Source organism: Dromaius novaehollandiae, chromosome 4, assembly GCF_036370855.1.
Source record: "Dromaius novaehollandiae isolate bDroNov1 chromosome 4, bDroNov1.hap1, whole genome shotgun sequence".
Lineage (NCBI taxonomy): Eukaryota > Metazoa > Chordata > Aves > Casuariiformes > Dromaiidae > Dromaius > Dromaius novaehollandiae.
The window spans coordinates 75,858,592-75,875,869 of record NC_088101.1 but is presented as its reverse complement, the minus strand read 5'-3'; the positions used below and the strand labels follow the sequence as shown (position 1 = coordinate 75,875,869).

The window sequence follows — 17,278 nt, the reverse complement described above, 5'->3', positions numbered from 1 at the left end:
TTTTTCCTGAACTGCCGAAGGTGGAATGATTTGTTTATGGAAGGTCCAGACTTTTTATTAATCACAACCACATGTATTGGATAGTTACTTAGAGTTTCTTTTCCGTCTCTCCTCAAAGCTTATTCTGCTGGACTGGAAAAATAAAGTGACCCATCTGACAATAACAATGCCACTTTGACAGGAAAAAATATTTTTATAGCAGTTTTCCTCTTCCTTTACAAATATGGATCCTGTCTAGTTCTAGCAGTCAAATGAAATTTTACTAAAACTGAAGGAGCTCTTTCGTACAGTAAGAGAAGCCAGTTTAAAAAATTATCATAAACCCATCTATATTCAGTTTTCTCTACTTCAACTTCTTATATAAGTCACGTGAGAAGCAAGCAAACACAGCAAACTGATGGTGAAATGAAAGGTAGCAACTCAATGTCATTTATAAAAGAAAGTCTTAAAAATTAATCTCATTCAGGGAAGACACATGTCAAAAACAGAGATTCCTTGTGGTTTCCTGAAATACTGAAAGGAAATATAAAATCAAAGCTTTGCAGTTAATTGCTAGGTAAAGCTCTTGGTTAAATCAATTTTTGCCACAATAAACATGGCTGTAGGCCATCACACACTTAAAGGAGTATTTGTTTTAAAAAGGGAGCCTGATTTGTAGAACAGCCTATGCTGAAGCATGCAAACTTGTCTTTGGTAAAAACAGAGTTGATGCATGACAGCAGATCTACCTGCCTGAATATTTTAAAGATATTGAAGTATTTAACACTGTAATCATTTTCATTAACCGATCTCCTTTTGTGTGGTAGAGAAAATGTGATGCCCTGTAGGAATGTGATTTGTTAAATGATGGATTGAAGCAAAAAGCTCACTATTTATTTAATTAATGTTAAATACCTGCCTTATCCATCTTACCATAGCCTTCATGTTCATTATGCACTTACTTTATGTCACTCATTTGAAATGACTAAAGAGGATGCAGGGCAGCAGAGAATCAGAGTTGAAGCAGCTAGCCATGTCAAGCCCCATTGATGTTAAGGGCTGGTCTGTGCTTTTAAAACAGTGTCAAAACTTTAATCCTTCTAAAATCTCTGAAACCTCTGAAACTGTCTGACTGCTAGTGCAAACTGAGGAAAAGAAATCAGTATTAGAAGGTTCCTGACCTTCATAGATACAGACATACTAAAGAAATGGGGTTGAAATCTTTTAAGATGGTAAAAGTCTGATTTTATTTCCCCTCCTCTTGTCTAGCTGTTAAGTACTGCTTGTACCAAAAGAAGTGCCAGGAAGTATGCTAAAACAGCACTGCAAGTGGATACTCATCAAACCACTGAGGATAGTAGGCCTAAATCAGTGTTGTGCTACTGTCCTTTTACACAATGGAAAATGGCATAAAAAGAAACCAGGGCAGTACAAGTCCACTCACATGCACACAAAACTGCTTTTCACAGAACTGGAGCCTGCTCTGTGTCAGCTGCCTCCTTGCTGTCGTGTTCAGAGCTCTCCCACCTCTGTGCTCAGGGCACCCCAGACCTCCTTGAGGGCAGGGGAAGAGCGGAGGTCGGACACGTGGAGGCCAAGGGAGAGTGGGGACAGGATTACTGCTACAGACCTGCAATGCTCTGATTCTCAGGTGCACAGTTTAGGGTATGTGAGTGATGCCAGGAGTCTCGAACTCTCCTCTTTTTTGCACAGATGATTCTGTCCCATCTGCTTTCTGATAGATATTACTGTGATACTAAGAGCAGTGCCTGGTCTGATCCTAATTCACATGGCTATATTCTTGCCTAGTGCAAACAGAATTTCCGTGTGTTTTCAAAACTATGCTGTTTCTGAGAAGTGCAGCTGCTGTGTTGGTTTACTGGAACAGAGAAGTGGTGTCCTGCATCACACCTCAGAGCTGGCTGCACTTCAGCAACGACTAGGGGATCCTAGAGATCTCTTCTATCCTCCACTCACACAGACACAGCTAACTGTAAACCCAGTTAGCAATAAATTAGATTTATATTAAATTAGTGTGATTTACTGCAGCTACGTCTGAAAGAAAAAGACTAAAGATGTTTCCCCTTTCTGTGGAATATGGGCACTTGTCTTCTACTAGCATTAATATGTCTCAAATCTCCAGAGATAAGACTATGTTATCAATGGCATAATTTTGCTAGTAGTGCTCATCCATCACTTTGTTTGTGTGTTTCCAAGCTGCACTTCCATTTCGTATCCGCCAATGTCTGGCATTAGATAGAATAACAACTCCTGATGCAACTGTACAAGATGTCCAGCAAAACACAGATGCCTGAAGATGAAGCAACCTGTGTTTTGCTGAGCACAGCAGCCTGAAAGGTCACATGGTGAGCAGCAGTTCTCACCATCTACTAACCATGAAATGGATTTTAGAATGTGCCCGGTGGGAGCTACAGATAATATCACCTTTCAGCAAAATGGTTGCCAAAAGTGCTAGACCTGAGCTGAGAAATGCCTACTTTATTCAAAAATACTTTTCCAAATCCATTTTGCTGTTTCTTTGTGGTCCTAAGTGTTCCAAGCCACCTGGGCCTTTGAAACTGCTGCACTCAACAAGTGGAGTGAATCTTTTGTCTCTGTATCAATTTACAGAACCTTTTGGAAGAAACAGCCACAAGGTGGAAAAGGCTTAAAAAAAAAAAAAAGAAAGAAAGAAAGAAAAGAAAAGAAAAAAGAAAAAAAAGCCAATCTAATGTCCTCAAGTCCTCTAAGGCAGTCATGTGGAGAGCTGCCCACTGTCACAGTATTCCTTTCCTGGGAGAGTCACTAAGCAGACAAGCTTTGCAATAAGCAAGCCGTATCAAAGTAAGGGAAAAAATCATAGCCAGAGAAAAGGAACTTCCCTAGAAAAACCTTAAAAACAGATAGGACATGATCTTTCTCTGAGAAGTTTGCAGCTCTGACAGATTCAAACCACATCCACTCCCAAGTATATAAAAACAAATTTTCAATTGTGACTAAGCTGTACTTGGTGCCATAAGGCTGACAGAGTTCCAACCCCTGTTTTTGCACTCAGGTCTTGTAGTTTGGAAATGAAAAAGTCCCACTGTAACTTGGACCAGCTGAAGCTGCTCTAGGCTCCCCAGCTATGGCAAATCCACCATTTCACTTGCTGAGGACAGTTGTATAATTCTTTCGCAACAAAACCTCTTCACAGGGTTATCCATATGAAAAGCTGAGCAACTGCTCTGTCAGTGGACTTTCTAGGATACTGATCTCAGGAATCTTTCTGTGTATAGACATGCTGGAAAGGACCCAGAAAAGGATGTTACGTATAGACACAAGAGGGCTACATTCTGCCTAACACACAAGAGTATTTATAAAAGGTAATTTTGAGACACATGATCCACTTGAAAATTTAGCCACTCTAGGTAAAGCTAGGTCAGAGATAAATTAAAATCAACAGGATAAATAAGCAACCGGTTGCACAGATTAAAGATGCATCTTCTTTTGACTAATAAAAGAATGCTTTGATCCATGTAAAAATTCATGAACCTCCTAAATTACAGTGTTGCTGTATGATTTAATTTTTTAATTCTGAATTGAAAATTGCTCTCTCCAGAAAGTGGCATATACCTGAAGAAATATGTAGTCATCCTGCACAGTCAAGGAATCCCGATCAGTGCCATCAGCAAACTGGACTGTCATTGTCTTATCAGAACAATTTTGAATCTGGCAAGTGATGTAATGATAACCTGAGGGAAAAGACAGAAATGTATGACAGGGCTTTGAAGGGAATAGGAAGCAAGCAGTATAAAATGTTATTCATGTAAGGAAACCACTGCCTTTGCCAGTTGAGTTAGTTATAAAATTGTTATATTAAACGTTCACACAAGATTTTTTCAATCTGCTAAGTACTGAGCATACATTAACTGCTTACAGTTCAGATCACTCCTGGGAGGCAGCCACTCATCCAAATTTTGCTCATCCAGAAAGACTGGGACTAGGTGGATGAGACGTTCATGGGTAGGGACAATAGAAGGAGCCTCTTCTCTCACTTAACCTATGCACAGAGTCAAATTATCCATTTGGGGAAGTGGCAGTCTGACACAAAATAACTGAGATCAATAGCACATCCTCAGTTTAAAACTGTGAAGGGTGAGAAAAGAACCAGACTCAATGTAATAGACAGTGTATATAATTTTAAAGCCAATTTTGAAAGATCTGTAGAAAAGTTACCATGCACTATTGGAACTTCTCTGTTGGGGGAGGACTTCTATATTAAGTGTTAATAGCTTGCTGAAAATACCTGGAATGATTTATGTCAGAGAAGGCTATAGCCTCTCTCTCTCTTCCTCTCTAGTTACCTTCTCTGCATAGGCTGTTAGGGAAGCATTGCTGCATCTTCGGTGCAATCTGCTCTTACCAAACAGAGGGAGCAGAATCAATAATCAGACCTTACGCCAGCTATGGCACATGGACCTTCTCCTAGATTCATGACCTTCCTCCCAGGGTTTTGAGCACAAAGTGCCTGAGTGACTTTTCCAAGTGCAGTGGGAGAATTCTTATAGATGTGATCCTGTGTGCAGATCATTAGTGCTCACCACCCTCCAGAAACAGTATGAAAGAGCAAATAATGCACCGCCATGCATGTCCTTCATTACTTTTGCAGTACGATGGGAAATGCATTGCATACTTTATGACTTTTTATTAGAAAAGGCCAAACCAACATGCTAGATCCAAATATTTGGTTTAAAATCTGGACCTGTTTGAGAGGCAACAAGAGTCAATCCAAGTTCTCTCACTTCATTCCAAATCATCATCACAAGGATATTTGAGCAAGCACAGCAGTGGGCCATCAAAATGTCTTGCAGCTATTCATAATTCACATGACAAGCACTACAGCTCTTTGTCAGACAGGTAGTACAAAGACATTGCTTGCACTAAAATCAATGGCAATGCTTGTACTGACCTTAACTGCACAAGGTCCGTGTGTTCAGGACCCAGCCAGGAAATAAATATTTCATGAAAGTTTTGTTGCTGTTTCTATTAAACAAAAATCTTTCCATCCAGGCCCTAAAGCTGACTCTAAATTCTTACACTGTCTCCAAATAGAGCACTTGATAGGGCTATGGAGGGCTCACCAAATCCCAGAAATCTCACTGCTTAAAGATTTAAGAACTTTGTCATCCAGACTTTAACATGCCAACCTTGATGGTTTTTATAGAGCTGAAAGGAAGAAAAGCTCCTGAACTGTGGAATAACAAAATATGCATCCTTTATAATAGTGTATAAGACTGCATAGGAACTAAGTTGATCAAGGCATTAAATCATCTTTCACGGGTGCAAGAGGTAACAAGAGCTACGCAAATACAGGAATCTTGATGACAATTTACTATAGCACATCCTGACTGCTAATCTGTTTTTTTGTTTGTTCGTTTTGCTTTTAAGTCTCAAAGTATAATGAATGTTGTAACACGAGGAAATTCTGGGAGAAGTTAGTTAGTTCAGTGGAACTGACCTATGCCACAATTCACTTTGACAAACGTAGCACTAATACTACATTGCCAATTTTATTTGCAAATCAGGAAAAAATGTTCAATGTTTAACTGCCAGAACAAATTGCAGTATTAATGGACTTTTTCAGTGGAGCATAGCATCTTGACGTCAATTTGTCCCAGAATGAAAAACAAGTAAATTTTAAATGATACTGTATTTTTACATAACCGGACAGCTTTGCTGACTACAGATAAACAGAACAAGACTGTGACGTGCACAATTCTTCTGGCTGGTTTTAAAAACAAATCCAAAAGTACTCTCTAAAACAAAGAAAAATGACTATACACTAGAGTATCAATTGATAACATTTTCATTTGCATACCTCCACTGGGGTCCTGGATTTCCATATGAACTAAATCAGGGTCTCCATCAACTCCAGCGACGGCCCTGAGAACATAATATAAGCAAGTTATGCAGAGCCAGCTACAGAATAGTAATTATGTGGATGGAAAAAAGAGAGAATTTCATACTAACCAACTTTAACATCCTAGCTGGGAAAAATAAACCCCATTTATAATGTCATATTACTATCATTTAGATGGAAAATATTATTTCTGTTCTTGGCATTATGTTTTTCTTCTTAAAAATTTTTAGAATCTCTTCAATTCGGACATGCATACAAACAGGATTCTAATATCAATTGGAAAAAACAGAAATAGGTATGAAACTGAGAAAACTTCATAAGCATTTGTTGATATAAATACACATATGCACACACTCACATGCACTGCTAAATGTAAGAGCATCTTTTTACAATTAGTTTTGACATTTGAGACTCTAGAGGAGATTTAGTGCCAAAAAAGACCTAGATTCCTCCTTATTAGCTATTTATTTGACTTGATGCATGCCTTTCATAAGTAATTGATACATCTTTGGCAAGTATATTCAAGAGAACAGTAGATTCTGCTTTGCCAAAGCAAGAAAATGCAGAATAATTTTGAGAACGAAATTCAGAGATGGAAATTCAGTCAGAATTGATCAAGGTGCAGTCTGACTTTGAAAAGGCATAATGGGAATACAGACTGATTTTCTCTTAATATCTCCCATGTCAAATATGCTCAGGCAAAAGATGAGATTTCTACCCTTCAGGGCTTCCATCCCAACCTCAGATTGGCAGACACAGCTAGGTTTTATCCTGGCCCTTACAGTATCATTAGTGAGGCAGTCTCTGCACAGAAAGCTTTGAGCTGACAGTTATGCTGTCACAAAGTGAAGCAGAATCAGGCCACATTCCCGTAGCGACACTGCTCTTCGCATGGCTCTTCCCTGCCAAAGCTGGCAAATGCAGAAGAGCCCACAGAGGCAGCAGATGTGATCTGAAGACACATGAAGATGTATTGAGTGATAAAGTGCCGCTGGATGCAAATACTCAGAAAACCCACTAAGTGCTTAGAGAAAATGATGGGTTTGATGCAATTATTAATAATAAAATGCAATAAAGGTACACTTTAGATTGAAATGACATCATTATTTAATGATTTCAAAGGGACTGACTTATGAGGAATGGTTAAAACTCAGACTCAGTAATTGGGGCTCCTTGGGAATGCAGGCCAGTGGGAAGAGATTGGATCAGTTCCTGCTGCAGAACAACCAGAAATAATCACATATGCTGTTTTTCCCTAATAAGATAAATGATCAGTCAAGGAGGGGGAGAAGGCAGGGGGAGAGTGGTAAGAGCAACTTGAAATCCAGTTCTATGATATCAGTCTACAGCTCAGTGCACTCAGGGCTTAGGTATGACTAAGGACCATATCAGGACCATATCACTGGCTGGCAACTAACATTGGCACATGCCAAAATTGGCAATGACAAATTGGGATAAAGTGGCAAGAAGAGGGAAATGAAATCATAAAAGCTATTTGGTACCCCAAACCAGGGCTTGTGGCCAAACCAGTTTAGTTCTTAAGGAGCAGAGAATACAAGAGGGAAGAACATGACATTTGCAGTAATTATTTTTAAAGAAAAGGAGGTAAAACCAAGAGATGTGAAGGTAACTGCTAGTGGGTAATTTTTTTCCTTATAAATAGAATGAAAAATCCTCCATTTACTACGAAATTAGTCTCTGAAACACAAACTATTTTAGCATTTTAGGAGGCAACACATCCAGTCAGACAAGATGTTCTACTTAATGAAGGTCTGATAAGAATACCTCTGAACAGAGAGGAGGATCTGTGAACTTTTCCACAGTGCAGACTGTATCTGTTTTTCTAGATATTCATAACATGCCAGATCAAACCTGCTATCAACTCTGCAGTCAGCTTTCTGAAGGAAGAAAAATGATGCTTGGCTGAATATTTTACTTTTTGTGCTGGACCTCATGCAACTGAATCACAATCTAACAGAAACTTCAGGGCTGAAATTTTCTAAGGCTCAGTCTGACATACTACTCATCAGCATCAATAATGCAAAGATGGGGTTTTGGATACTTTCAAAATAACCTCTTGTATCTATAATTTATCACACATGATTTCATAAGCACAGTTTGAAATATTTGTCAATACTTTTACCTTTTCATACTTCTTTCAGTAGGTTAGAAGTGACAATGGTCTCATGTCTACTGTGTTCCTCCTAACAGTGGCATCTGGCACAGGTAACATCTAATATCATTTCCAGTGTAACCCTTTAATGCAAGAGGTTGTAACTCAGACTGCACGTACACTGAAAAGTTCCTATCTCAGACCCTTTTTCCCCTTTACATTTAATTAGATGTGAATGAATCACAAGGTTGGTTTCCTCAGGCTAGCAAGGAAAAACTAATACTTTTTTCCCCCTGAAGCTCAGACATTTCCCTATCCCCCATTTAAAACCATCCTTCATTTAACAGAGAACAGTTACTTCCAGAGGGCAAGTCATCTCTTCCTCAACCAGCTAGATCACCTCCTAAAGGTACTCACTGGTTATAAAGAAAGCTGAGGATGACAACGTCAGGCTGCAGTTTGACAAGCATTTCTTCTCTTTGCTGTGCAAGATTAAGCCACCCCACTCTGTGTCTCTACCTGTGCCTCCCCTTCACTGCCTCAGATGTCCCAGTGAACTTGCCAGGTCCCAGCGCTGGGAACTGATCTAAGGTAACCCTACAAAGGTAACCCTACAAAGAAAGAAGCCACGACGCTGCCAGAGGAAATGCTCATTAAGCTATACCTGCAGATATCTAACTTTAGATATGTCTGAGATGGTCTGTCTGATATGTCAGGTGAGATGAACTCTGTAAGCACACAGTTTATTTATTTTGAAATGCTCAAGTTAGGTAAGCAGACTAAGGAAAAAATATTCCTATTTCAGAAATATGCTGTGTTTTATATTACTCTAATTCTACAGACAAGACAACCACAGAGGCTCTCTGTTCACCCACTGAAGACATTAAGCCCTCAAAGTCAACTTTTGAATGTGAACTATAGAGCAGAGTTTCCCAGCTTTGAAGTGCTTTTTCCCAGCCTTACAAAGACTTTGGAATAGTGCTTTTTATTGAAAAAAGACCTCATCTATTATGGCTGCTAAGAAAATCTTCAGAAGAGAGTATAACTAATACAGAGCTATTTGCCTGAGTATGCAGAGAATTTGAAGCAATATCCCTGAAGAATAAACTAATCCATTCATTTCAGAAGACTCCTATGGCAACAGTACTTTAAATAGCCATACTGTTATTTCATTTGTACTTAGAGCATGAATCAAAGGAAAAGTAGTAGCACACTATGAGGGATTAACACAATCTAGGTCCCTCCTCCCATAAGGCACAGCTTTCTTAAAATGATGGGCAAAAGGATGCACATATAGAAACACACACAGTACATGAAACACTTAAATGGAAGGCTCAGTAATTTTTTTTTCATACTGAGGGACAAATCTAGGACAATTTATTTGTATTTACATATACAAAGTTACTACTAGTACCAAAGAAATATATTGCACCAGTGTTATGAATCTGTCCACACATCCACTCACAAGCTCATCCCTGATTTCAGGAGAAAGAATAAACAGGAAAATTACAGAGAACAATCTTAAAAGCCCAGCTTACTGCTCCTGAGCTAACAGGACCTCTTCCAGCTCATAAAGCACAGACACAATAGACCCTGATAGTACAGGAGCTTCTTTTTAGTTGATATTTTTCACCATCAACATATTTTTTTCAAACAGAAACTTCGGCTTTCAGTAGAACAAGTACTTCCCTCTGGAGTGATTTTTCTCAATTGCAGCATGGATTTTGGTGTTGTTTTGTTATAATTCCCCCATTTTTCTTCTCACAGTAGTTTTCAACTGAAATTTTCAAATCTCAGCAATTCCGGATCATCTTTTTTTGTTTGTCTTACTTGGGTGAAGGAGGGTTGACCACTGAATTAAGGGTTTTCTGGTTCAGGTTGTTTCTACATTTCAAAATTAAACAGTTAAAATTTCTACTGAAAATTCAGCCTGACTAAGCTTTAATTAGTTAGAAAACTAATCCAACAGAACATAATTTGGGGACTTTTGGGAAGGATAAGTTTTCTATTTCTCATATCATCTAATCATGCAGGTAGTTGAGCACCAATCCTGTCAAAGAAAAGCAGCAAGACGGTCCCTTTTGGTGGTGCATTGACCTTAAACTGGCTCAGCTATGTTGCACCCCTTGTACATGTTTCATCCTACTTATGTCTCAAAGATCTAATCTAATAAAACATGATGCAAGGCAGTGGCAAATCTTTGTTCCCACATACACAAAATGGAGGCCTGAATTTGGTCTCTTGAGGGACACTGGAGCTCTTTCTTATGCATATTTTTTAGACTTTTAGAGAAGTCCTCCTGCAAGATCACACGTCATATGACCTAATTTTTCACCGACTTCAGCAGAGTTACATCAGCATAAAGACAGTGCAATGCAGTGGACTAACAAGCTCTCTGTGCATGCCTTGGTCTGTGTATAAATATACACTCCGTGAAATGAACATTATGTGTTTTATATTTTTAAATAAGAATGCTACAGTTCTAAGTGTTCCTCTGTAAGAATTCCAATTATCAAACCTTTGGAATTTTTTGGCGATGATTTTGCTTTTATCCAGTTACCTTTCTTCTTCACAAACTGCCCCACTATTCTTACTTCAGCCACATGCAATATCAGAAACATGCTAATGCTCACGTAGAATTTGATACTGATGTGTAAGACTACTGTCTCAAAACGTGAATCACAAGCATCAATCTCTTGCATAATAATTATGATTTTATATTTTATTTCCATGCAGAAAACACTTCTGTGTTCCAGGACTCTGGGCCCATTTTGCAGGGGAGTGGTTGCCCATAAACACTAATAAGGTAAAGTCTGCTATAGATTAGGTATCTCTTCTTCTTTAAGTAGGTCCCTTTATTGTTAAATATTTGATCCAGTTCACTGGGATGCATGCTGATGAAAAGATACCTTCAAACATGCCATCCAGGAAAAAAAAAAAAACAAACAAACCAACCCACTCTCTGGTATGCAGGAGTTTCCAATCAAAGGCCATCTGAAAGCTAGCAGGTCTCCTCTGTCTGGCCCTCCTATAGTCTCTTTGTGTGAAGGTTACCCAAAAGGTAACAACTGCCCAGTTTAGACTGAAAACTGATTTCCAGTAATTCACATTATTGGTTTAAGGGCACCACTCTGCTTAGAAAGCAAGTCAAAACCATGTTGTTCTTGGCTTGCTATAGAAGAGCTTGACCAAAAGCTATTGTTGCTGCATAAAAGAGCATCAGTATATTTTTAAAGCTGTATTGCAAATGTTTCCTCTCACTACTTAAAATGATATTGACTGTTGGCAATCTGGTTACTTGGGGAGACAAAACTGTAATTTGATAAGAAGATATGCCTGAATTATGACTGATTTTTGTTTCAAGCCTTGCCTTCTTCACATCTGCTTTGAAAGACATACCTTTGATGATACAGTCCATGCCCTACACAGCCCCAATGTGTGCTGTTCCTTTTGTTTACACCCTGTGCTTAAATGCTTTTTAATAAAAGCATTCTTCAAGGCAGCCTGATCCAAATAGCAGAGCTGCAGTGGTTTGTGATATTGATCACTACACAGAAATAGAAACAAATACTATCCTAAGTGATTAAGTCAAATGTAAGACTGACTGCCCACACAGACTCTTGGATTCCCACACAAGAGCCTTTCACACAAAATTCAATGTTAAAGGTTCAATGAAATCTTCTTTCCATTTCTCCTCCCTTCAGGGCATAACATCTCTGAAACCCACTCTTTCACCTGACACTTGAATAGCCAGGAACTCGCTACACTTGACATTAATAGCTGCAGCTGTGATTGATTACTCCTGTGGGATTTCATGATGAGAACAGAACTTTGGTCCCCCGAGTACAAATGCTCTACCCAAATAAACTCATCATTTTTTATTTTTATTTTTTCATCTCTCATGAAAATGGAGAGCCTGTATCTAAGAGATATCTATAGCACAGGATCCACATATTCTAGCAAATTGAGGGTAAAATATTTGTAAGGCTCTGGACACAGTCATAAAGAAAATGTGCTGGGCCTAATTCTCTGGTAATTACTGATTCATGCCTTGCTGTCCTGGGTTATATTTGTGCTGGTGTAGACAGCTGATTCACAATCTATTCTTCACTTATGTATTACTAAGCTCTATTTTGAGAAATCAAAAGGAATTTAACTGGTGCATAAGCCTTGAGGATTGAAAAGAATAGCAGCAGAGCCAGAAGAATCCCAAATTACAGAATTCTTTTTTCCTCTGAACTATTACCACATAATACTCTACTCCTTTTTTTAAAATGGGCTTGATATATAAAAGCAAGCAATTACATACTATGTGAAGTGTGGGTGCTTAATGTTTGGCAGAGATAGGTCATATAACTCTATTTCTAAAGCAATCTCTTTTCATTCCCTCCTACAAATATGCTAAGAACTGGAGAAAATAAATGCTTATAAAGGTTAGATTCTATAACACCACTTGTACAGAAATCACTGCATTAGGGGCAATTCTGTATGGTTGGTTGCAGTTTATGTGCAGCACTTTCTTGTCAAAGAACCCAAAGTTTCTTAAATTTAAAGCATAAGAATTTGCTCAAAATAGAAACATTTCACACACAAAAAAAAGATTTGAAACTTCCCAAATAATATTTACAAAGAAATAGAAGATATTTTGTAAATGTTGATACAAAATGAAAAGTTCCATTTTGAATGATATTGTTATTTAATATTTGATTTTCTCCAGTTAATTTCACATCCACATTTCATGATTTTGTTCCGAAAATTTTTTTTAAAAGCTTTATTTTCAGTACTTCCATAGGAAAGTTTTCTGAACAAGTATTTTTCTGTATCTTGATTTTTCATTTCAACTTAAGCGAGAAAACAAACAAAACAAGAAAAAGGAATTTCTAAGATATGGAAGATTTCCAACCATCTTTACCTCTATCTGCAGCCTTACAGCCCCTTTGATCCCTCCTCCTAAGCTGCTAAGAAAAGAAAAACTGCTAGGAAGGATTAGTTGAGTTTCCTTTGCAAAAGAATAAATAAAGAAATTGGGAATAAAGCTGGGAGGGGCAGAAGAAGATGCCACTCTAAATTGGAGAGGTGAAGAGAATATTCTTTGCTCCTAAAATATAGATGATAATGTACACTTCCCACAGATACCAATAATCTTTCAATTAGTTCCACTATCATGAAAGACTGAATTCCATATGTTAAATCTGCAGAGATGCTTAAGGGATGGTCCAGAATCCTTGAAAAGCAGATAAAGTCTAGAAGATTATTTGAATATATTGCTTATAAACATACAGTGTAAGATCTAAACATAAATACGTTGAACTACTAAGGCCCTACTGACCTTCCCATAATATAAATACAAAAGACATTCCACTCAATTGATTGCATTTGTATTTTCAGTAAGGAACAGAAAAAGCTTTTTCAGGATGTGCATGAAGATCTGGTTGCTGCTGGAGGCACAGGAGGAAATTGTTTTAAGAAAAGCCCTGGAAATTATTATGATGGATAATATTTGTATTTCTACCAGGCTAAAATAAAAATCTGAGGCTATATCATCAACTAGTATAGAAAGGCAAAGCTCCACTGGTATCAAAGAAGAAACATCTGCCCAGCAAAATGTAATACTTCACAGCAAAACCAGCCAATATCAGCAAGACACGCTGCTCCATTTATAGAGAAATTGGCAATTAATTGGGATTCATTTCACCTATCTTTAAAGCATCAGATATTGCACACTGTCCAGAAAAGAACGCTGGACAGAGCAGAAAGTATCCTAACAGTCAAGGTATGAGAAAGTCCACTGAAAATTGCACAAATTTTTTTCCTATGTAGCACTCAGATAACTCCGGTGATGAAGGCCATAGAAAAGTAGAAACATTCACATAACCACACAGTAACTTTCACTGGAGCAAAGGTCCAACCCTCTACTCAAAGCAAACTCTGTAAAATATATATTGTCATGTTCCACATGATAATAGAAGTAAAACATATTTTTAATCTTTATTTCTTTGGCTTTTAAGAAGTTTAAGAGAAGGACCATTTGGCATTGATGAGGCACTAAATTTCTACCCCAAATTCCTTGATGTTGCTAGCTGATACAGTTCTCGAGAGAAATCAAAGAAAATGAGGAAACAAAAACATAGGAATTATTTCTAACTGTTATAAATGTACAAATTCGTACAATTTCTTACTCTTATTTGAGAGAAATGTGAAGTTTATGAACAAATATGATTTTGAAGTAATAGCTGAAAGTATTTTTATCAAAGTTTCAGCATGCGTCCCCTGATTCTGTCTGAATGATTTAAGGAAAGGTATTCTGAAACACAACTAAATATACTGTTTAATATTATGCTTAATATTAAACATGCACTTAGTTTCTTTCATTCTTACATACAAGAAACATTGACTTATTATTTTAGTTGGAGCAAAACTGACATTTATTTCAATGCTCTGTAAAGGTTTTCATAATTTAAGTGTGCTAACTATAGTTAGAAAAGCAAACCACCATTAAACAGCTCTGCAGAAGAGGGGATTCCAATTGTTCTTTCCTAACTGTGAGTGAGTTTGATGGGTTTTGTATTGGATACATTTTAAATGCTTTTAATTAAAGCTAGAGAACCAAATCCCCTCCTGACTTGCACCCTGCATCATCTCACTAAGAAAACAGCTCTGCAAGGCAGATGTGATGCTTCTGAATCATTACACCCCTGGCATGGTAGCTAAGAGACCAGCGAAGGGTACTGCCTATGAAGCTCCAGTTGCCGTGTGGAAGCAAGCTCTTCAGGAAGGCTACATTTTGCAGGAGCAAGAAAGCAGAAAGGATCAGGCTGACTCAAGGACTTCAGCAGAAAAGGCTGACATAAACTGGAGTAAATCAGATGGGTGTTACTACAGACAAACCGTGGGCTGCTCTAACAGCATGAACCGTAAGCAGGTTGCATACTGAAAAAGAGGCATTGGGAAGTGTGGAAAAAATTGCCTCAGTATGTCCAGGAGATAATTCTGCCAATGGTGCAGCAGGGTAGGTCAGGTCTTGTGCTCACAGCTCTGTGCAACGGGGAGAGTCTGGCACAGCTCAACCTGTCCGTGTGCCACAGCCGCCGTCCTGCCCAGCTTCCCCAGCAGCACCGTGCCGCTGCACATTTGCACTGGTTGCCACGCTGCATTTTGGGCCAGTGCATTTATATGTATTGTAACAGTTCTGTATACTTTATGAAATGCAACTTCTACCTCAGAAGCTTAAGTTTTTTTTGTTTGGGGTTTTTTTTTGCCCTTTGCCAGGAGGAGTACCCATTTCAACTCAAGTGGAGAGCAACTGCCTGAGGAACAAGGAGAATACCACGAATGCCAAACACAGCCAATCTGGCAGCTGAAATCAGGTAAATCCACGTCAGGACTGGCAACACCGCTGGAAAACCACAAAGTATTGCTGAAAGCCAGATATCGCTCCACAAACATACTTTACACAATTATACTTTATGCAATTAACACAGATCAGAGTGCCTCCAAAATTAAAACTTGGATCAAAAGTCATTTAGGGAAGGAAAGTGTCTAGCAAGTTATAGCTAATCCTGTCACAAAAAAGCTCCAATTACTGGTGATGTTACAGTCACCAGATATGCACAGTCTATATTTATGTGCTGAAGTCAAAATGTGAAAGGTAGAATTCTCTGGCTTTTTCAATAGAAATAAGTGTTGAGTGTGCAAACTGACCACTTTTAAAAATGAAATCAATTAAAATCACTGGCAAAAGAAAAATGTTAATTTGAATGTAAAAGAAGTTACACATTTTGCAAATTGTTTTCATTAGTATAGAAAAGGCATTTTTATTCTTCAAACACTTTTTCAAACTGCAAAGATCACTTTGTAAACTTTTTGAGGGATTGCAAGATATTCGAGATGAAAATACAATCATTTGATGTGTGTGTACTCAGTAAAGCTGTATTTTTCACTTGTTTCCCTAATAGTGTAAGCTTATATATGACTGTAGTTAATATGTCTGATTCAACCTTTCTTAAAGAAAATTTTACAGATTTTTCTCTGAAAAGAAATGCTCTCCTTTCTAATGATCAATTTTGCAAGGAAAACGAACAGCAACTACACTGAATTCTGGGAATCATAGACCCAGACCTGTAAACCCTTTATGCATTGACACGAAGTATGAGCACTGACAGGAGGATGCATTTGCAATAGTGGATGTAGGAATGCTGACATACTAGAACTGCAAAAATTGCCACGGCTCCTACAGTCCTTATCAGTACTTCCAAAAACATTCTAGTTGATTAGAATCAAATACGTCTTCTCTTCATTTTTATTTAGAGAATAACATGCTTCTTACCAAAAAATATGATCTTTTGAAACTCGCTCCTGCAGAAGGATCCATTTTTTCCCCAAGTCAACTGACACATAAACCTACAAAAGGAAAAAAAAAAAGAGAGAGAGAGAGAGGGAGAGAGAGAGAAAAATCAGATGATGGGAAATTGCTCATGACATACTCCTTAAAAGACATGGCCTATGTCACTATTAAAATTACAGACTGCACACTAATAAAAAAATCATTTCCAGGAACTCTCTACAAAGATTTTCAGAGTAATACCATTTCATTTTTTTAATCAACAGAAACACAGCAAAAATCTTTTTAAAAATAATCTATAAAGAACAAAACTCAGTGACAATGTCTTCTTGTTTAGCACAAAAACAATTCACAATTCATTTTAGGTCAGATTCCTTTTGACCCTGGCATGGTTAGAGGGAGGGTACAAGGACACTTTTCTTCGCCTTCTTCCCATTCAGGGACCAGACAAGCACAAATGCTCTCCTTATGCTTAAAGCCTTAATGCATCAAATATACTTAAGCCAAGAAGTCAATGGAATTTAAAATTCTGTTCAAATAGGACCAAAAATACTACAGAGATGCTTAAGAGATTTGATGAGGAGAGATGTTCAAAAGTACTTGCTCCGTGGATACCAGTTTGTGTCCCCTGAGAAGTGGTCACTCAGCAGAGAGGCAGAAGCTGGCCTGGAGGAAGGAGGAGATGGTGGTTCCACCTCACCTCTGAATGGTTCTTCTACATTAAAAGCAGAATGAGAACAACCAGGATGGCTATAAAGAGTGCAGATGAAAGTTGTCTTCCTCATAATAAAGCAGGATATAAACTGCTGTTTGGAAACCTCCCTCTTCAGTGTCTGCCTTCATAGCATGTTTCTTCCACTTAAAACAGCAAATGTCTACCAGAATTTTTAAAAGGCAGATTTAAAGCATTCTGCTCTCTACATGCATTGCTTATTTGATACAT

At 38.0% G+C, this 17,278-nt stretch overlaps 1 protein-coding gene across 7 annotated transcripts in view; it reads right to left on the bottom strand.

Moving 5' to 3' along the window:
- The window catches only part of SORCS2 (sortilin related VPS10 domain containing receptor 2), a 552,477-nt gene that overhangs the window by 100,077 nt on the left and 435,122 nt on the right, over positions 1–17,278 (bottom strand). For all 7 annotated transcript variants that reach the window (XM_064511468.1, XM_064511470.1, XM_064511471.1 and 4 more), the window contains exons 5-7: positions 16,321–16,394; positions 5,840–5,904; positions 3,595–3,713 (exon numbers count right to left, since the gene is read on the bottom strand). In XM_064511468.1, the coding sequence (XP_064367538.1) occupies positions 3,595–3,713; positions 5,840–5,904; positions 16,321–16,394 (258 nt within the window). The remainder of the gene's footprint in view (positions 1–3,594; positions 3,714–5,839; positions 5,905–16,320; positions 16,395–17,278) is intronic.